General features: G+C 41.6%; 1 protein-coding gene across 1 annotated transcript; it reads left to right on the forward strand.

Moving 5' to 3' along the window:
* The first annotated feature begins 1,232 nt into the window (after nt 1-1,232).
* On the forward strand, nt 1,233-20,872 carry Polr1H (RNA polymerase I subunit RpI12). Its single transcript, XM_068376702.1, has 4 exons — nt 1,233-1,343; nt 1,872-2,007; nt 19,133-19,343; nt 20,782-20,872. The coding sequence occupies exons 2-4, from the start codon at nt 1,878-1,880 to the stop codon at nt 20,804-20,806; spliced, it is 366 nt and encodes a 121-aa protein (XP_068232803.1). The 5' UTR covers nt 1,233-1,343; nt 1,872-1,877; the 3' UTR covers nt 20,807-20,872.
* Nucleotides 20,873-22,124: the final 1,252 nt, after the last annotated feature.

The raw sequence follows: 22,124 nt of genomic DNA on the forward strand, positions 1-22,124 counted from the left end.
ATGGCACCCACAGTCCCTCTCCTCATGAATCCATACTGCTGTTTCCAAATCTCCACAATCTCTCATCTAGTACTATCTCAAAAACTTTTAAACCCTGCTCTATTGGTTTAATTCCCCTATTGGCCTAGTTACTGCACTCCATGACATCATCTTTCTGCTTAAATATAGATACCACAAGACTCTCCTCCCAGTCTTTAGGCATTATTTCCTCTTTCCATGTTGCTCTTATTAAATTCGGTATCTATTTTCCCCTTTATAGCTAGTGGAGAGTTAGCTTAGGTTGATGAAAATAAGAGATTGAATATGTTACTAGTGAAATAACATAAAGAAGTGCAGAAGGAAATAATTGTGTTGGAGGAGGAAGTTGAGCTACAAGATAGGTGCATTGGTCAATGCAATGCTAGTGTTTATAAGATTTGTAATGCAGCGGACTTGGCCTAGGATATTGATCTGAAATATACAGTATGTAAACCCTGGGGAAAAAATATTATCAAAAGCTGCCTTTGCGAATTGACAATAACATGGTAATTTCTAAGAGGAGAATGTATTTTCCCACGTAGAGAAGCTAACTTTATCTGATAAAGACAAGAAAAAGCTACCATTAATTAGGCCTTCCCAGGCTTCAAGTAAAATAACCGAAAAAGTGAAATTCCTAATACACTTAAAGATTCCCCAGTTAGTCATGAGAAATCTAGCCACAATTTCATCCTGTAAAAGATTGGGAACGTGGAACCAAAGTTTATTATGAGAATGACAGTGTGACTGACGAGTTAAATGACAGATATAAAGAGGATAGTAATGGAATGTTTTTACTAGTGAATATTTGCTTGTATAGAAAATGAATGTATATTAAAAAATGATAATAGTGTTTGTGGACATTGTGCTAGTTAAATGTATTAGTTGTATGAGGTTTGAGTGTGGAAACAAGGAATAAATACATAAAAAATTATGTTCTAAACTGTACTAGTTGGATGTAAACCACTGCAAATTTAACATAAAAATTAAATCTCTCTTTATATTACCACTGTGCGTGTATATTAAATTAGGATTACTTGTCAAGTGTTTTGATTACTTAATGACATTAAAATGAAAATAATATTCTTGCGTTATTATCACTTTGACGATTTATATGAATTATTCAGTGCCATTTAATAAATTTCAATACAAACATATATATAAGAAAATAAAAAGAAAATAAATTATCTGAAAGGAACCTTGAGTGAACAAACCAAAATAAAGGGAGCCGTTCCAAATTTCATATGTGCTATTACTACTACTATTGCTAACGTGATTCTAAATTTTATCCTGTTGCAAGCATTTTGAACAATTCACTTATTATACAGGTAAGAACATTTTTAATTATTAAGATAAATTTGTTTCTCGTCCTTGCAGGACAATTTACACATCCCTGATAACAAAAATAGGGTGATATAGTCTCAAAGCAGCCAGGTTAGGTTCAATTTTTCTTGTCTTTTTACACCATATCAAAAGGGGACGGGACAGCCTAATGGAACTGTCCTATATCAAGACAAATCGTCCGTCTTATATTATTATTTTTTTTATGCAAACATTCAGTGCACAGCAACTGACTTTAAAACATTTATTCACAGGATAAATCGGAATGATTTAGAAAGGGGAAATGAGAATTCACAATTTCACATACAAGAAGTGTTAAAAATTTGAAACTAGAATCAATCTATATGCAAATATAATCAGGGGGTCTATTTACAATGACATTTGTAGACTTTTTAACGTTATTTCTACAAAATTAAGCATATTTTCTTTCTCTAGAGGGTAAACTTGTTTTTCTTGTATTTGTCTTTTTCTAGTTTTTATTCAAACTTATCCTTATTATCTTATTTTTATTTCAGATTATCATGGAAAATATCAGGAAGGTTTGGGAAGCCGACTCGGATTTCTGCCCATGCTGCGGAGCAATACTAGACTTGACTGATGCAGATATGAAAATTACCTGTATTGTTTGCAAGAATGGAGTTAGTTTAAAAGGTAATTGTTCCCACATGGAAATAAATCTTCATCATTTAATAAAAGTACATGATTTCAGCAAAGTTGGAAACTTACCTATTTGTTTTCAGCCTCCATCACATACTGGCGTACTTTCGTCACCTTATCCCAAGCTTGGCTGAATTAATTTTCTTTGCTTTTTTTTCTCAAAGTTTCAGTGAAGTGTGAGTCATGGTAGAACAAAAAATAGATATGTGGACCTTCCCCCCCTGGAGTAATCGACTGTAGCTACAAAGCCTCATTTGGCAGGCATTTAGTTGATTCCTTGTATCCATCCTGCAGGGGGAATAATTGCTCATATGCTTTTCCCTGTGAGGAATGTAGGGAGTCGCCATTCTCCCAGTAATTGGTGTACAACTGGAAAAGGAAGGAGAAATCTGAGTGTGACTAATCCCCTTTGGGGTCTTTCTTCAAGTCTAGGAAGTCGGCTGGACCTCTTCTTATACCCTTGGTATTCTACCGTTGGGACCTTCCCTATAGGCCTCCTCAGGTGACAGTGCGAGGAGGGCTGATGATCTTTATCAAATTTAAGAACAAGCTCCTAAGGAGGAGGAAGTCCAACCCATTTTCCTTGGAGAATCTGGTGGAACTCCTTCTCAGAGTGAGTCCTTTAAATCCTTTCCAGATATTGATCGTGGTGATAATGCCAGGGTGGCGATATGGCTGTCTTTCCAAACAGAGATTGATGTCGGTTCTTGCCGGCTTGCATAAATATGTGGCCACTCTAGTTTCACCTGCATATGCTGCCCTTGTGTGTGGGGACCTTGATGCCCGTACACGACCATTCTTTGGAGCTTTTTGTCCTTTAGGACGTGAAAAGTATGTCCATCCTTCTGGCCAAAGTTCCAAGGAACTTAAAAAATAACATTGTTCTCCACTAGATCATTTGTCACCTGAGTGGATATGATGTAAATTGATGTCTTCTGATGACAAACATGATCGTCATTCAGCTCCTGTTGAGCATACCACCGTGCATACTCACGCTTCTTTTGGGGATTCCCTCCTCTGTGTGTGCGTACTAGTATTCACGAGAATTCACTTTTAGCAAATATTCACAAAACTTTGGTCTTTTTTCCTGGTACCGCTTGGAAATAACTCCCGTATTATCTAAAGTTTTTTAATATATTTTGGAAAAATTTCTAAATGGGTATGCTGAAGGTAATAATATTATCATTATTACTAGCTATGCTACAATCCTAGTTGGATAAACAAGATGCTATAAGCCCAAGGGCTCCAACAGGGAAAAATAGTCCAGTGAGGAAAGGAAATAAGGAAATAAATATGTTCCTTAGTTTGCATTTTGGCTTTCACAAAGGCCTTGGAGCATGTGGTGGCTTTCTTACAAGCTCCAGTGCTGTACAAAAATCCCTTGATTGTTGTCAGGAAGTTCATATGGTGGCCTTGATTTTAGTGCTGCCTTTGTTTTCAAACTTGTATGGTTGGAAGTAGATGGGTCTTTTCTTAACATCATTATTGAAATTTTAGGAGTGCCGCCTCACCTGTTCGCATCTGCCCACGCTCGTTGAAGCTTATGAACTCTTCAGTTGACCTGGTAGCTGTTGATGTTGAGTATTCATTTACTTGCATGCGAGCCACTGAAGGCATGTCTGTCTTCATTCTTATGAGCAATCACCTGTATGTACCTACACTCCTATGATAGTGTGAGATTTAAATTTTCCACACTTTCTTCAGACTCTTCTCTTGTTCCTGATTGTGCGCTCTCTTGCTGTTGATGTTTAGCATACACCTGTTTACATGCGTTCTTCGATGAGGGCATACTTTTTGGATACATGCGTTCTCCTCTTAGCACATTCATTGGTCATATTGGAGCAGTCATACGCTTACACGCGCCCAAAGAGGACACACACTCATTTGTTGGCTTGTGATCAACTAATCGCACACATCACGTTCACCTGAGGGCGATCAAGCAAGTACTACCCTTTTTTGCAGATGCCCCACATAGCGCACACTTATCAGATCTACAGCTGGCGTTAGATCTCCAAATTACGAGCGTATTACTGTACACGCTTGCTTCACATTTAGAGGGAATTCATCTGAGCTGGAAGACTATTATATACTATACTGTAGATAAACACCTTTCATATGTTTGTTTGTGCACTCTCCTATGGCTTCACTCTTGTCTTTTCAGGTACAATCTTTGGGGAAAAGTGCATTCTGATGTTTGATTGCTCCCATGTTCGAACACATTTGCCATTTAGTGCATACACTTCTATGTATGTAACCATGAAGAACAGTAAACATTGGGAACATATCTGTATGTACAGGGAACACAGAGTTATTTCGATACGTAATTGTTTCTAGTATGGTTCAGTCCTCTGTTCCTTACAAGACCAAATGCTTTCTCCTCTATCTAGACAGAGGGTGCCGCTCTCTTTCTGTTCTGTCGGTAAACTTCCAGGAAGCTTGTGGATAGACAACACCATAGATGACACCCAGTGAATAGCGAGCAAGACATTCTCGCCTCCTAGTTCTAGTCAACTAGTCTTTTGAGACTGTTCGATGGCTATACCACATCGAAAAAATTAACTTCTTGTCTGTACAGTGATGTTAGGCCTGGTTTTTACTGAGATCAGATGCTGCTTGAACTCCTAATGCCTCAGGGAATGAAATGTTCAAGTCGTGAGGTTCCTACCACATACTTCCGTTCAATGCTGTGCTGACATAGTGAATATTTTTCTAAGTGCTCAGTGCTATCCGGAGCTCCAGGGCCAATGTTTGGCATGAAAGTCTCACACTTTTCAGGACCGTGTTGTGACAAAACACCTTCCCACTTGTCCTTAGTTTTCAGTCAAAGCAGTTAACTTCTCTTGACTGCTCTGCATATGTTGAAGCTCATTTGACTGCTCTGAATGCGCCTTCAGTCATTTGACCGCTCTACATGGGCCCACAGTTATTGATACTTCCCCTTTGGGAAGAAGTTTTGCCTCTTCCTGTTTTTCCTAGACCGATCATTCCTACGGGCTATGGTGAGGAAGGGTAACGCCCTTTTTTTAAATATTTAACTTAGCCGGTGAATATATAATAGCTGCAACTCTGCGGCTCGACAGAAAACATACTAAAAAACTCGCGAGCGATCGCTATGAAGGTTGCGGGTGTGCCCACCAGCGCCAACTGTCGGCCAGATACCACTCTTGTATGTAAACAAAACCTTCAATTCTTCTCTGTCGACGTTGACGACAAGACGTATCAATACTCGCTGTAGAACCTGGAGTTTTCTCAACATTTTTGGTGAAGTACTTCATTTTGGTTTGAGCTTTCGCAGTGCAGGTGTTTTATCTTCATCTTAAATCTTGAACTCGTTTTTGGATAGATTTAATTTTTGATGACAAAGAGAGTATGGACTTTCTTTGACTTTTAAATGGCCGACCCTTCCCTTAGACGGAAGTGTGTTTAGGCTTTTAGCAATTATCTTATCACGTTATAAATTAATTATAGATTTTCCTCTATATATTTTATATCTCACCGCCTTTATTAGGCCTCTTCGATTAACTTTCCATTTATAATAAACATAAAAATAAATTTTAATGATTTGTTTATATGCGACCTTTCCTGAGAGTAGGCGGTCCTAACTTGGAAACCGAAGTTAAACAACGTTGAGCCCTTTCAATCGTAAATAGCTTTTAAAGAGCTAATGATTTAAAACTTTTTAAATGAATATGTTTTAATAGATATTTTATGAAAGATTTTCTTTGAATAGTCTTCGTACTGTTTCAAAGATGAACTAACGTTTAGTTTATTTATGCTACGCAGTTTGCGCTCTATCGTTACGATAGAGAGAGAGAGTATCACGGTTTCACTTTGCAGAAAGAGTAAATCGATTCTGACGTTTTGTTCATTCTTCTTTCAAAGCTTAAATGTTTTAAATTCTATTTTAAAGGAACTTTTTAATTTAAAAACCTTTCAGTTTTTTTCCTTTGGTCAAATAACATGTTTTTTTTGACGAAACGTAAGTGGGCTCTTCTCTTAGGTGCGTAATCAAGAGAGAGAGAGAGAGAGAGATAGAGATGGAGGGAGAGAGAGGGGAGAAAACGTTCCGTTCAAGCGGGTAACGTTGTTCTCGAGTTACTCTCGACCCTAGTCTCTGTACGGGGAGAAAGGATAAAACGTTTTTAGTTTTTTATTCTCGTCCCCAGGCAATGTACGGTGAGAGATTGAAAACGTAGTTTTGAATGAACTAGTGTTTAGTCTCTTCCCCAGCCACTGAATTTTTTTATCTTAAAATATGTTTACTGTTTTTTGCTGGTATTAATGTGCTTGCATTATACGACTGATTTCGCAATTACTACCTTTTGTTGAGGGTAGAATTGCGTGCTTCAGGTAGAAATCAGTAAAAGTTTCGATTTCAGTGAAATAAGTGCAAAACAGAAAATCATAGTGATAAAGTGATATTGCGCAAAGTGTTATCAGTGTTGCGACCGAGGGTTCGTCTGTTCGTGCCTGTCGTTCGCCTAGTCCGGGACCTCTTGCAAGCTCCCAAGCCCAGGGGAGAAGTAATGTCGTACGACTTATGGGTTCGAGAGGCCTTGATCAGCGAACAGACGTTCCCTCTATGGTATCGGGTGTATCTTACCAAGATCACCCCTACCATAAGGCGAGAGAGATGATTTTCTCCTCGTCATCCGAAGGCTTTTCGCATAAGAAACCTGAAACAAGGTTTCGAGGCCCTTAAGCGAAAGTCAGTCCTTTCAGGACAGGTCCAGCGTCCTGGTTGTAGCCATTAGGACAGCTCTGACCCTATGCAGTCATCGGAAGACTGCTCGCCGCCTAACAAAAGCGTAACACAGACTCCGAGAGTCTTTTTGTTGGCAAGGTTTTGCGGTCACAGACGTTACCCTCGTCTCTTACCGCAACCATTTCCGTTGATCCTAAATGGGTTGTACGGCAAGACTTGCAGAATAAGCTTGCCTCCCTTATGGAAGACTATTCTGCCGATAAGTCCGTTGAGCCTAGCCGTTTATCTCATCAAGATCCTGGCTTTCAGCCACCCTAACGTTCTTTTGTGCGTCCTGTTGACGTTGGCGTAGCTAAGTCACGTCAGTCAGGTTGTTTAGAACCACACTCGATGCGGTCTCGTGTGGATTTTCAGCCACATTTGGACGTTAGGCACTGATGCTCCTGTTGACGTTCAGGACGTTCGCTAACAATCGGAGTTGACTTGTTTTGACGCTGAGCGTCAACCTCCGCATTCTAGAGTTGTTTTGACTGCTCAGTCTAGGCGGTCAAAGCAGTCTCGAGTGGACGCTGTGCGTCCTCACGCACCTGTTGTTGTTGACAGTTCACAGACTGTCAACCAGTTACATGACGTTGCGTCCTGGTCTCTCGCACCTGTTGTTGTTGACAGTTCACAGACTGTCAAGCAGTTACATGACGTTGCGTCCTGGTCCGCTACTAATGCACCAGTGCGTGTGGACTCTGCTTGTAAAGCATTGCCACCATGGTAGGTCTCTCCCTTGCTTGAGACTCAGCTATTATCGGACAAGGTTCCTTCAGATGAGGAAGTTGCTGTTCCCCCTCCTACTGATATTCCCTTGAGGAATCTGTCAGACGGAGAGGAGCCTAAAGCTGCTTAGCCCTCTATGGACTTTAAATAAATCATGCTGATTTTTAAGGATCTTTGTCCGGATCTTTTTGTAAATGCTGCTCCTCGTTCTCCTAAACGTCAGAGCTTACACTAGGCCTAGCTACTTCGAAGCCGTTGTTTTATAAGCTAGTGCTCTCTCGCTCTCCTAGAGAGCTTTACGTTTGCTAGGCGACTGGTTTATCACCAGGAGTAGTTTGGGGGATACAGCCTTTGCTTTCCCTTCTTTTAAACTGGCTTATAGAGCGAGAGTCTGATATGACACGAGAGAAGTTCTCGGCTTGGGAGTTCCTGCCTCTGCCCAGATAGACTTCTCAAACCTCATAGACTCTCCCTGGCGCCTGGCCAGGAGACGCTCCAAGATTTTACAGGTCAACTTCACAGCTGTTTTTGAGCCTTTGAAGTTGTGCTGTACAATTATGTCATGCATAAACAAGGCTTTCAGGGATGGCTCCAATGATCTGACAGCCACGTTCTCTGCAGGAACAAGTCCCTCAGGGATGGCTCCATGATTTGGCAGCCATGTTCACTGCAGGAGTACGTAAGAGGCAAGTGCGCTCTATGTGTTCATTGTCAAGACAAACTTCACGATGAAGTCTACCAGGCTGTCTTGACAGCATTTATGGAAGGCGACTGGATGGTCTCTCTCGACCTTCAGGAGGCATACTTCCACATTCCTATACACCCGGATTCCCAACCGTTTCTGAGGTTTGTTTACAGGAATGTGGGGTACCAGTTTCGAGTTATCGGGGATCCGAGCCTCCCTGTACTTGGACGACTGGCTTCTCAGAGAATCGTCCAGCCTTCGCTGTCTGCAGGATCTACATTGGACGTTGAGTCTGGCCAGGGAGTTGGGACTTGTGGTCAACCTAATAGTCCCAACTGATCCTATCCCAGATTATTCTATTTTTGGGGATGGAGATTCGCAGTCAAGCCCTGCTCGAAGTCCAACTAATGCTGAAAAGAAACGTTTTTCAGTCAGGAGTTGGAACAGTCTCGTAGGGACTCTCTCATCCCTGGAGCAGTTTGTCTCACTAGGGAGACTACCCCTTCTGCCTCTCCGGTTCCATCTAGCCTCTCACTGGAACTAGGACAAGACATTAGAGACGGTATCATTCCCAGTCTCCGAACCAATAAAGGCATGCCTGAAATGGTGGGACAGCAATATCAGTCTGAGAGAGGGACTATCCCTAGCAGTCAAGAACCCAAACCACGTGTTGTCCTCAGACGCGTCGGGTTTGGGTTGGGTGCGACCCTGGACGGTCGGGAATGCGCGGGTCTGTGGACCTCAAGTCAGAAGAGCATGCACATCAACGGCAAGGAGCTATTAGCAGTCCACTTGGCCTTGATGATATTAGGAAGCGTCTTCGAAACTAAGTGGTAGAGGTCAACTCAGACAATACCACAACTTTGGCGTACATCTCCAAGCAAGGAGGCACACACTCCTTCACGCTGCTCGAGATCGCAAGGGACCTTCTCTTATGGTCTAGAATTCGAGGCATCTCCCTGTTGACGAGATTCATCCAGGGGGACTTGAACGTCTTGGCAGACTGTCTCAGTCGGAGGGGTCAGGTGATACCCACGGAATGGACCCTCCACAAGGACGTGGGCAAGAGTCTTTGGGCTTTTTGGGGTCTACCAACCATAGACCTCTTTGCCTCCTCGTTGACCAAAAGGTTACCAATCTATTGCTCTCCAGTCCTAGATACAGAAGCAATCTACATAGACGCGTTTCTACTGGATTGGTCTTTTATGGACTTATATGCATTCCCACCATTCAAGATAGTCAACAAGGTACTGCAGAAATTCGCCTCTCACGGAGGGACAAGGTTGACGTTTGGTTGCTACCCTCTGGCCCGCGAGAGAGTGGTTCACCGAGGTACTTCAATGGCTGGTAGACTTTCCAAGAAGTCTTCCTCTAAGGGTAGATCTGTTACGTCAGCCCCACGTAAAGAATGTCCATCAAAACCTCCCCGCTCTTCGTCTGACTTCCTTCACACTATCGAAAGACTCAAGAGCTAGAGGTTTTTCGAAGGAGGCAGTCAGTGCGATTGCAAGAGCTAGGAGAGCTTCTACCATTAGAGTATACCAGTCGAAGTGGGAAGTCTTACGAGACTGGTGCAAGTCAGCATCTGTGTCCTCGTCCAGTACCTCTGTAGCCCAAATCGCAGATTTTCTTTTACATCTGAGAAAGGTTCGCTCCCTTTCAGCTCCCACGATTAAGGGCTACAGGAACATGTTGGCTTCGGTCTTTCGACATAGAGGCTTAGATCTTTCCAACAATAAAGATCTCCAAGATCTCCTTAAGTCTTTTGAGACCTCTAAGGAACGTCGTTTGGCAACTCCTGGATGGAACTTAGACGTGGTCCTAAGGTTCCTCATGTCAGACAGGTTTGAGCCATTACATTCAGCCTCCCTGAAGGATCTCACCCTCAAGACACTTTTCCTAGTGTGCTTGGCTTCGGCTAAAAGGGTCAGTGAACTTCATGCCTTCAGTAAGAACATCGGCTTTTCTACAAAAAAAAAAAAAAAAAAAAGCCACTTGTTCACTTCAACTTGGTTTCCTGACCAAGAATGAACTGCCTTCTCATCCTTGGCCTAAATCTTTTGATATTCCCTGCTTATCAGAGATCGTAGGCAACGAACTGGAAAGAGTATTATGTCCTGTTAGAGCTCTTAAGTTCGATTTAGCTCGTACTAAGTCATTACGAGGGAAATCTGAGGCATTATGGTACTTAGTTAAGAAACCTTCATTGCCTATGTCAAAGAATTCTTTGTCATATTTTATCAGATTTTTTTAATACGAGAAGCTCATTCTCACTTGAAAGAGAAAGACCGATGTTTGCTTAAGGTTAAGACGCACGAAGTTAGAGATATAGCAACCTCCGTGGCCTTCAAGCAAAATAAATCTCTGCAAAGTATTATGGACGCGACTTTTTTGAGAAACAAGTCAGTGTTCGCGTCATTTTACTTAAAAGATGTCCAGACTCTTTACGAGGACTGCTACACACTGGGTCCATTCGTTGCAGCGAGTGCAGTAGTGGGTGAGGGTTCTACCACTACACTTCCCTAATTCCAATATCCTTTTAATCTGTCTCTTGAAATGTTTTTAATATTGTTTTATGGGTTGTTCGGAAGGCTAAGAAGCCTTTCGCATCCTGATTGATTTGGCGGGTGGTCAAAGTCATTTCTTGAGAGCGCCCAGATTAGGGGTTTGATGAGGTCCTGTTGTATGGGTTGCAGCCCTTGATACTTCAGCTCCTGGGAGTCTGTCAGCATCCTAAGAGGATCGCTGGGCTCCGTGAGGAAGACAGACTTACAAGGCAGAGTAATCGTCTTAAGTCAACTTCCTCACCAGGTACCTATTTATTTTGGTTTTGTTATATTGATAACTGCCAAAATGAAAAAACTCTTAGCTTATACGCTGTAAACATAATTAACTCTGGTCTCTACCCACCTCCTTGGGTGTGAATCAGCTATTATATATTCACCGGCTAAGTTAAATATTTAAAAATGATATTTTGATTATAAAATAAATTTTTGAATATACTTACCCGGTGAATATATAAATTAAATGACCCTCCCTTCCTCCCCAATAGAGACACAGCGGGACGAGAAGAATTGAAGGTTTTGTTTACATACAAGAGTGGTATCTGGCCGACAGTTGGCGCTGGTGGGCACACCCGCAACCTTCATAGCGATCGCTTGCGAGTTTTTTAGTATGTTTTCTGTCGAGCCGCAGAGTTGCAGCTATTATATATTCACCGGGTATGTACTGTATATTCAAAAATTTATTTTATAATTAAAATATCATTTTTCCCATTTCCCAGACAAAATACATGAGGAACGAAGGCATAAATACTTCCTTTACCCTGCCTTTTCAGTTGTTTCTATTTTTTATTGCTCACCTAAAGCTGTGCATTCCGATGTACTGCCTCAAAGAGGGAGAGCTATTAGTTACCAAAGGACTTATCAGACTAAGACTCAAGACATTGAGGTTGACAGGAGTCATCACCTTCACTCCTGTATAGGACCAGAGGGATTTGAAATTTCCCTGGATAGTATACCAGCCAATTTGGTTATAAGGACATCCTCTATCTTTAGGATAAATTTCTTATTAAAAGATGAAATTGTATTCGTGTGGGAACGAATCACAAAATTTTAAGCAATTTGTATTTTTCATAACTATACAAACCTTAGTCCTTTAAGTTTCACTTCCCATCTCAACTTCAACCTCTATTGCAAGTCCTATTATTACTATTATTATTATTATTATTATTAGCTAAGCTACAACCCTAGTTGGAAAAGCAGGATGCTATAAGCCTAAGGGCTCCAACAGAGAAAATAACCCAATGAGGAAAGGAAATAAATAAACTACAAGAGAAGTAATAAACAATTAAAGTAAAATATTTTAAGAACAATAACATCAAAATAAATTGTTCATATATAAACTAGGCTGAAGGCCAAAATGAGAGCTCAGTGGCCTGTTGGGTGGGTGGGACTTACCCGCCACTCAGCAGTAACTACCGCCACCTCTTCAAAGTTTTAAGAGTCATATCCAGCTTCGCTGAAAGAACATTTCTATTAAAGGACTCAGCTTTGCATAATTAGGAAAAATGTTATTTTCATTAGTAAAATAAATTTTTGAATATACTTACCCGATAATCATGTAGCTGTCAACTCTGTTGCCCGACAGAATTCTATGGAGGGATACGCCAGCTATCACAATACTAGAAGGGGGTGTTCTTACCAGCGCCACCTGTGGCCAGGTACTCAAGTACTTCTTGTTGACACCTCCTCAATTATTCCTCGGTCCCACTGGTTCTCTATGGGGAGGAAGGGAGGGTCAATTAAATCATGATTATCGGGTAAGTATATTCAAAAATTTATTTTACTAATGAAAATAACATTTTTCAATATTAAACTTACCCGATAATCATGTAGCTGATTCACACCCAGGGGGGTGGGTGAAAACCAGTGTACAAGATTAAAGGATAGCTAAGTATCCCATATTTCATATAACAGTTATCTCAAATAACAATGAAATAATAAGTACCTGGTAAGGAAGTCGAATTGAACCGTTACTCTGTCTCTTTTTTAAGTTCGTCTTCCTTACTGAGCGCAGCGTTCCTCTTGGAGGCTGAATCAACCCAAAGGTGCTAAAGTATACAGGGCTGCAACCCATACTAAAGGACCTCATCACAACCTTTAACCTCGGCGCTTCTCAAGAAAGAATTGACCACCCGCCAAATCAACAAGGATGTGGAAGGCTTCTTAGCCGACCGAACAACCCATAAAAAGTATTCAAGAGAAAGGTTAAAAAGTTATGGAATTATGGGAATGTAGTGGCTGAGCCCTCGCCTACTACTGCATTCGTTGCTACGAATGGACCCAGGGTGTAGCAGTACTCGTAAAGAGACTGGACATCTTTGAGATAGAATGATGCGAACACTGACTTGCTTCTCCAATAGGTTGCATCCATAACACTCTGCAGAGAACGGTTCTGTTTGAAGGCCACTGAAGTAGCCACAGCTCTCACTTCATGTGTCCTTACCTTCAGCAAAGCAAGGTCTTCTTCCTTCAGATGAGAATTTGCTTCTCTAATCAGAAGCCTGATGTAGTAAGAAACTGAGTTCTTAGACATTGGTAGAGAAGGCTTCTTGATAGCACACCATAAGGCTTCTGATTGTCCTCGTAATGGTTTTGACCTTCTTAAATAGTACTTAAGAGCTCTAACAGGGCAAAGTACTCTCTCTAGTTCGTTCCCCACCATGTTGGACAGGCTTGGGATCTCGAACGACTTAGGGCAAGGACGGGAAGGAAGCTCGTTTTAGCCAAAAAAAACCGAGCCGCAAGGAACATGTAGCCGTTTCAGATGTGAAACCTATGTTCCTGCTGAAGGCGTGGATCTCACTTACTCTTTTACCTGTTGCTAAGCACACGAGGAAAAGAGTTTCTAATGTGAGGTCCTTAAAAGAGGCTGATTGGAACGGTTCAAATCCTGATGACATTAGGAACCTTAGGACCACGTCTAGATTCCAGCCTGGAGTGGACAACCGACGTTCCTTTGAGGTCTCAAAAGACCTAAGGAGGTCCTGTAGATCTTTGTTGGAGGAAAGATCCAAGCCTCTGTGGCAGAAAACCGCTGCCAACATACTTCTGTAACCCTTGATCGTAGGAGCTGATAGGGATTTTACGTTCCTTAGATGTAACAGGAAGTCAGCAATCTGGGTTACAGTGGTACTGGTTGAGGAAAACTGCATTGGCCTTGCACCAGCTTCGGAAGACTTCCCATTAAGACTGATAGACTCTGAGAGTGGATGTCGTCCTTGCTCTGGCAATCGTTCTGGCTGCCTCCTTCGAAAAGCCTCTAGTTCTTGAGAGACTTTCGATAGTCTGAAGGCAGTCAGACGAAGAGCGTGGAGGTTTGGGTGTACCTTCTTTACGTGAGGTTGACGCAGAAGGTCCACTCTAGGAGGAAGAGTCCTGGGAAACGTCGACCAGCCATTGCAGTACCTCGGTGAACCCTTCTCTCGCGGGTCAGAGGGGAGCAACCAACGTCAACCGTGTCCCTTTGTGAGAGGCGAACTTCTGAAGTACCCTGTTGACAATCTTGAACGGCGGGAATGCATACAGGTTGAGATGGGACCAATCCAGCAGAAAGGCATCCACGCGAACTGCTGTTGGGTCTGGAATCGGAGAACAATACAAGAGGAGCTTCTTGGTCATCGAGGTAGCGAATAGAACTATGGTTGGCAGACCCCACAGGGCCCAAAGTCTGCTGCAAACATTCTTGTGAAGGGTCCACTCTGTGGGGAAGACCTGACCCTTACGGCTGAGGCGATCTGCCATGACATTCATATCGCCCTGAATGAGCCTCGTTACCAGCGTGAGCTTTCGATCTTTGACCAAATGAAGAGGTCCCTTGCGATCTTGAACAACTTCCTCGAATGAGTCCCTCTCTGCTTGGAGATGTAAGCCAAGGCTGTGGTGTAGTCGGAGTTCACCTCCACCACCTTGTAAGCTGGAGGGACTTGAAGTTTATCAAGGCCAGATGAACTGCCAACAACTCCTTGCAATAGATGTGAAGTGTCCTTTGCTCCTGATTCCATGTTCCCGAGCATTCCTGTCCGTCCAGTGTCGCACCCCAGCCCGTGTCCGATGCGTCCGAGAAGAGACGGTGGTCGGGGGTCTGAACAGCCAAAGGTAGACCTTCCTTGAGAAGAATGCTGTTCTTCCACCACGTTAGAGTAGACCTCATCTCTTCGGAAACAGGAACTGAGCCCGTCTCTAGAGTCATGTCCTTTATCCAGTGAGCAGCTAGATGATACTGAAGGGGGCGGAGGTGGAGTCTCCCTAACTCGATGAACAGGGCCAGCGATGAAAGTGTCCCTGTTAGACTCATCCCCTGCCTGACTAAGCATCGGTTCCTTCTCAGCATGCTCTGGATGCATTCTAGGGCTTGGAAGATCCTTGGGGCCGACGGACAAGTCCAAAAAGCTCGACTCTGAAGATCCATACCCAAGGAAACAATGGTCTGGGATGGAACGAGCTGAGACTCCTCAAAATTGACCAGGAGGCCCAGTTCCTTGGTCAGATCCATAGTCCATTTGAAAATCTCCAGACAGCGACGACTTGTGGGAGCTCTTAAAAGCCAGTCGTCTGACGGAGCCGGACACAAGATCATGATACTGCTGCACAGTCTGTAAACTGACAATCATGGGCAAGCGAGGAAGTACAGTGACAACCCGAATCTGTCTAGACTATCTGGGTCGTACAGACAACTCCTTAACGGGTTGCTGAGGTTGCCGCACTGCGTCACAACAAGTCCCTTCTGTTGGTTGTTGAACGTCTTCCCCGTGACACATTGACTCCGTAAACAAAAATCCTCTAACAAGGACTAAGCTTGGACTGCATGTCATGCAACACAGCTCAAGGTCTATGGGAGCAGGTGTGGTAACAGACGGGATTAGCGGCTGAAGTGAAACCATTACCTTCCCTGTAAGCATGTTATGCTTAAATAAAAGTCCATAAGAGGTTATGCAGCTAAAGGCTCCCTCCAAATGACAGAGTCCTCAAGGGAATATCAGAAGGAGGGAGAAAAGAACTTTCTCATCTACAGGGACCTTATCCTAGAAAAGCTAAGTTCTCTGAGTGAGGGTTCACTGGTGCAAAAGCAGCAGACTAGAAGGCAATGTTATGAAACTGCTTGACAGTCTAGTGAGTTGGCAACAACCCAAGATATGTTGAGAAGCATGCGGTAAGGTATGCAGAGCATGATGAATGCAGAGTATGCTGTATGCAGAGCATGCTGTATGTAGAGCATGTTGTATGCATAGCATGCTGAAAGCAGAGCATGCTGTATGCAGAGCATGTTGTATGCAGAGCATGCTGAATGCAGAGCATGCTGAATGCTGAGCATGTAGTAAGCAGAGCCTGCTGTAAGCAGAGCCTGCTGTAAGGAAAGCAGAGCGTGTGCATGGCGTTTAACATTTCTCAGATATTCCATGACCAGTGCTAGAGTGCTTTATGCATGCTTGCATGGGGTTTAAAAATCAACATAATGTTTACCTTACATTCATAACTCATGATTCATATTGTTGCCATGGTTAGAAAATGGAGGTAAGGTATGCTGAACAGCAGAGTCAGAACGAGCTGGAACAACAACAGTGGAAGGTGCAGAAAGTTCCTGTTCCTGAGGTATGAGTGGAGCGTGAAGAGACCTGGAAGAGGTTGTACCTCCACCGAGAGTTGCACCACCGGTGGAGCAGCCAGGGGGGGAGGAGGAAGAGTGGGGTAATCCTCCTGATCCCAAACCGAAGGTTGCCTTAAAGAAGGCTGAGGCTGAACAACACTGGGAACAGCGAACACAGAAAGAGGTTCAACATCGTACGCCTGGCAGATGGTGCTGCGACTGGGTGCAGCGAGTGCAGGCGGGTTGAGCACAGGCTGAAAGGGTGCAGGGGAGGTGCAACACTCTCAGCCCGACACTCACACAACAGGTCCGAAAGCTGTGCTTGCATGGACTGTAGTAGAGTCTACAACATCGTACGCCTGGCAGATGGTGCTGCGACTGGGTGCAGCGAGTGCAGGCGGGTTGAGCACAGGCTGAACGGGTGCAGGGGAGGTGCAACACTCTCAGCCCGACACTCACACAACAGGTCCGAAAGCTATGCTTGCATGGACTGTAGTAGAGTCTACAACATCGTACGCCTGGCAGATGGTGCTGCGACTGGGTGCAGCGAGTGCAGGCGGGTGCAGCACAGGCTGAACGGGTGCAGCCGGTTGGTGCACCACCGGTGCAGGCGGGTGCAGCACAGGCTGAACGGGTGCAGGCGGTTGGTGCACCACCGGTGCAGGAGGAGGAGGAGGTGCAACACTCTCAGCACGACACTCACGCATCAGGTCCGAAAGCTGTGCTTGCATGGACTGTAGTAGAGTCCACAACATCGTACGCCTGGCAGGTGTACTGCGATCAGGCGGAGCGAGCATAGGGGGGGGGGGGGGAGTGTAGGCGCACTCTCAGCCCGACAAACTGATGACTGAGGAGAGACAGAGCTAACCCAATGACTGCATCCGGGTTTGTTGAACTTTACTTCGTACGTCTGGCATAGGTCTGGACTTTACGTTTAAGAGGTCTTGAGACCTGAGACCAGCGTAACTCTGCCTTTATTTTCTCCTCTAAATCTCTTCTGCAGACGAGCAAAATAAGGGCTCAATCGTCTGCGGGTGGGAGTGACGGTCTCGGTAAGACACGCCCACAACCACCGAGGATACTTCTGTGCGCCGATCAAGGCCTGCCGAACCCTTATGCCCTTCGACATTGCTTCTCCCCTGGGCTTGGGAGCTTGCAAGAGGTCCCGGACTGGGAGGACGACTGGCGCGCACAAAAGTACCCTCACGCATAACACTGACATACTTTGCACTAATCACTTATCACTTTGATTTCTGTTTGCACTTATTTCACTGAACTCGAAACTTTAAGTGGTTTGTACCTGAAACACGCAATTCTATCCTTCTCAAAAGTTAGTAATTGCGAAAACAGAATTACAATGTAACAGAAAAATCTAATGAAAGAAAATTCAGTGGCTGGAAAGAGACTAAACACTAGATCACTCTAGAAACGTTTAGTTTCTTCCCCTAAAGAGACTAGGGATAAGAGCAAAACGATAACGACGTTACTCGTACGCCTGGCAGGCTTGAGGGAAACGTTTATCCTCTTTCTCCCTCCGTCTCTATCTCTCTCTCTCTCTCTCTCTCTCTCTCTCTCTCTTGACTTAGAACCTGAGAGAAGAGCCCAATCATATATATCGTTAAAACATATTATTGTTAAAGAAAAAAACTGAAATATTTCCCAAAAAGAAAAGTTCCTTATTAGGATCAAAACCATTAAGTTAAGAAAGAATGAACAAAACGCTAGACACGGTTACTCTTACTGCAACGTGAAACCGTGAACATTCTTTCTCTATCGTAACGATAGAGTGCAAGTTGAAACGTTCTGAACGTCAACAACTGCCGAGACAAACAAAACGTTAGTTCAACTTTGAAAAAGTACGAGACTATCAAAGAAATTCTTTCAAAGACCTTAAAATAGCATAATATGTTAACAGGTAAAACCGAAATGACGGGCTCACGATAATTAACTTCGGTACCAAGAAAAGACCGCCTACTATTAGGAAGGTCGAATATAAACAAATATAAAAATTAATTTTAATAAGTTTATAATAAAAGGAAGTTAATCGAAGAGGCCTATAAGAGGCGGAGAGATATAAAATAAATCTATAACTTTTGTTAAGCAAAATTAAGAAAGAGAGTCTATACTCTCTTTGACACCAACACTTCCGTCTAAGGGAAGGGTCGGCCATTGAAAGGTGAACGAGAGTTCATACTCTCTTCGTCACCAAAAATAATCAAATTAATTCCAAAAGCTAACTAAGCTAAAATAGAAGTTTCCAGTAAAGCGACAGCCGAAATCAAAGAGAAATACTTCACCAAAGTCGTGAAAATACTCCAAGAACATAAGCGTATCCCAGAACGTCTTGTCAGAAGCACGACAGAGGAATAATTGAGGAGGTGTCAACAAGAAGTACTTGAGTACCTGGCCACAGGTGGCGCTGGTAAGAACACCCCCTTCTAGTATTGTGATAGCTGGCGTATCCCTCCATAGAATTCTGTCGGGCAACAGAGTTGACAGCTACATGATTATCGGGTAAGTTTAATATTGAAAAATATAAATTACTGTATGTGTACCTAAGAAATTTTTTATTTCATGTTCTAGATTATGACTTTACGAGACGTACTGCATTATCATACAGCAGTTGGATAACTTTAGTACTGTGTTTAAAATGTCTTCCGAATATCAAATTTGACTTCCACTACGGTGTAGGAACAGACCTCTGTGGTAACCCGAGAATCACCTATACATACTCTATTAATTTAGAGCAAGTCTAACAGTAATCTTGTAATTATAATTTCTTCCATACTTATTTTTCTTTCATTATTTTGCAGAGCTTCTCAACCGCGAGAAGGAGTACACAGTGACATTCAATTCCATTAAGAAGTATCAGACAAAATTTATTGACGATGATGGAGCTTTAGGACAAATGGACGAAAGCAGGCAATGCAGTAAATGTGGTAATATGGGCATGTCATACACCACCATGCAACTACGTTCGGCTGATGAAGGCCAGACAGTATTTTACATTTGCCCTAATTGCAGGTATGTTTTTTCTCTCTTACTCCATTTAGATGTAATGAGTCAAATAGTGTCTCTTGTCTCTCTCACTTCATTTACCTGCTGAAATTAAAACAGTGTTTTGATCTTGTCACAGTTTCAGGATGGGCTCTCTCTCTCTCTCTCTCTCTCTCTCTCTCTCTCTCTCTCTCTCTCTCTCTCTCTCTCTCTCTCTCTCTCTCTCTCTCTCTCTCTCTCTCTCTCTCGATTGATTGATTGAATAAATTTTTAACATTAATTTGAAATTTTCTTAGGTCTTTAGTAAATTTTGAAAAATAATATACTTTAGATTAGTAAATATATGGGGTCTTGATGAGAACTATTAAAATAGTACCTTGAGAAAGAAAGAATCATTTGATTATATTAATTCTCTTCATGAAAGTATATCTTGTAATAGACTTATATTAAATGTGTTTAACATATATTTATAATAATGGAGAAAGTATAGCATAATGAATTCCAAAAGTGAGTTGGGGTTGAGTGACTTTGAAGAATCTATAATGTGTAGCAAGGATTACTAAGGAAATTTATAGAAGAAAGATGCTGAATGTCATTGATGCTAGGTAAAAGCAAGGGATTACTTAAGAGAGGGAAATGGTAGCTCTTATATTGCATCTCACAGCGACAATCAAAGAATTTCTCCCTCCTATACTAGATGTTATGAAAAATATATTTCAGTAGAAATTTCATTTTAGAAAATGCAGAAGCTAAAATTGCCTCATCTCTTAATTGTTTTGAAGGTTTTATTAATTTTCTTTAAATGACTTTTTTTTTTTTTTTTTTTTTTTTTTTTTTTTTTTTTTTTTTTTTTTTTTTTCTCAGCACATTTGTTAATAAATCTGTATGGCTGGTAATTAGTTTGCAAATGGAAAATCTACATTTTTACATATTCATGAAGAACACAGTAGAGCCTCTCTTTGAGAAATAAAAAAAAAAATTAAAGGCATTTTCAAAATTGAGCTTTTGGTGCATATAACGCATGAATACAGCTGTAATACATAACTCATTTATTTACCTTATCTACTTATACATAATGTTATGTATAATGCAGCTACTGGTTGGTATACTATGTCAGCATAGAAATTAATTCTTTAGAAATTATTTGACAACACATTTTCATGGTTACAAGTATTATTATCGAAGAATTTGTTGTGAAAGCTTTATTTTTTTGTAATTTTAATGCAAAAACTGATGGTATTGACATGTGAGAAACAAGAAAATGAGAAAGGAAAACTGGTGGATTATCTGAAGGAGAAAATATAAGAGATCTAAAGAATGTAAAATTGTGAGAGAAGAAAAAAGAGAAGTAGGTAGATAGTTTGATACTTGGGACAATTGTTTTTTTACATGGATTGTTGTTTCTAATTTCACAAGAAGTTTTCGTTCTGTTGCTGTGTTCAACTTGCTGTTTCTTTATTTTCAGACACAGGGAAGTGGAGAATTCGTGAAGCAAGGATATCTTATGTCTCAGCGTACTATATTTATATTAAAAATCAATAAAATATGACATTGAATGTAGTTTTCATATCTGTACCAATACTTTTATGACTTTAATCTGTAAGTGTTCTGTTTTCCCGGTACACATACTTTGTATGGTACAGTAGTTGTAAATGTCAAGTCCTTAGACCAGAAATACCTTTCATTATTATCTTATCATTTCCCATAAAGCTTTTAACTAATATTGTGATCCTCAGTGTTCATGAGATGACATTCTATTTTTTTTCAGTGTTAAAGAAAAGAAAAAGATGATTTTACCAACATACCAACCACCTCTTTTGGTCAGGTATTCAATACTGGGGACTGGTACTATGCAAAAAAGGCCAAACTACTTCCTCCCATTTTCAAAATACAACATATTTTGGGATTCCATCAACGTCAACTGAAGCAGTGAATGATGAAGGTGCTGTCCTATACATAGTTGAATTGTATGGACAGATCTAAAGAAGACCAAGTTTCTTCTAAAGATTGGTGCATGTGTTGTTGGCTACCAATACATAAAATCTAAAGTCTTAAAAATTGCCATGTGCTTCAGGCTGAGACTGACAATCCTAAAAGAAGTTGAGGAAAAAATAAGAAAAATTTGGTAGCAATTGAACAGCCAAGTGAAAAGGGACTAATGGAAAGGAATAAGAGGCAAAAGTTGCACCTCATAATTCAATTGCCTTCCCAAATCCAGCTCAAATTCTATGAATTTATTCTAAAAGACAAGACACCAAGTCAGAAACAGTAGGAACACTAAAGAAAATTGATAGTACTAAACATCAATGTTACATCCTGTACTCCACGTTGGGAAGTATTAGAGAGAACTTAAAGTTGTATTAACGAAAAGTTTTATAGAGAAGAAACTCAATCGGTAAAACTTTCTATTTTAAAGCATCACATTAAGTTTACGCTAATACATCAGGATGTTTCATCTTTTTATGTCGTAAGAGCATGTTTTATAGATGGAAAATTCAAGAAAAGAAAGTGCTCCAACACGTTATTTAAAAGAAAATTAATCGAGTGCCGAAATAAAGATATCTTATTAAACGCCAGGTACGAGAAAACTGAAAAGCATTAAGTAGTAGGTCTTATCATGATATCTACTAATTAGTTGCAATCATCCACCTGTTGGTTTAGTGGTTCCTAGAGAGGGAGGCATTTTTTACTAGGGGAAAGAACAGGAAACGTTTATTTTGGGATAGAGTCGACACAGCCTTTGAATAAAAACAATATGAGCATCAGGTTAGTATGAAAATGCTGTAACAAAAGTTTATCATTAAAATA

The sequence above is a fragment of the Palaemon carinicauda genome, chromosome 7 (assembly GCF_036898095.1).
Source record: "Palaemon carinicauda isolate YSFRI2023 chromosome 7, ASM3689809v2, whole genome shotgun sequence".
Lineage (NCBI taxonomy): Eukaryota > Metazoa > Arthropoda > Malacostraca > Decapoda > Palaemonidae > Palaemon > Palaemon carinicauda.

Coding starts and splice junctions, on each gene's coding strand:
- Polr1H (XM_068376702.1), top strand. CDS start 1,878: ATGGAAAATATCAGGAAGGTTTGGGAAGCCGACTCGGATTTCTGCCCA. Junction 2,008..19,132: donor GAATGGAGTTAGTTTAAAAG/GTAATTGTTCCC, acceptor ATTATTTTGCAG/AGCTTCTCAACCGCGAGAAG. Junction 19,344..20,781: donor TACATTTGCCCTAATTGCAG/GTATGTTTTTTC, acceptor CTTTATTTTCAG/ACACAGGGAAGTGGAGAATT.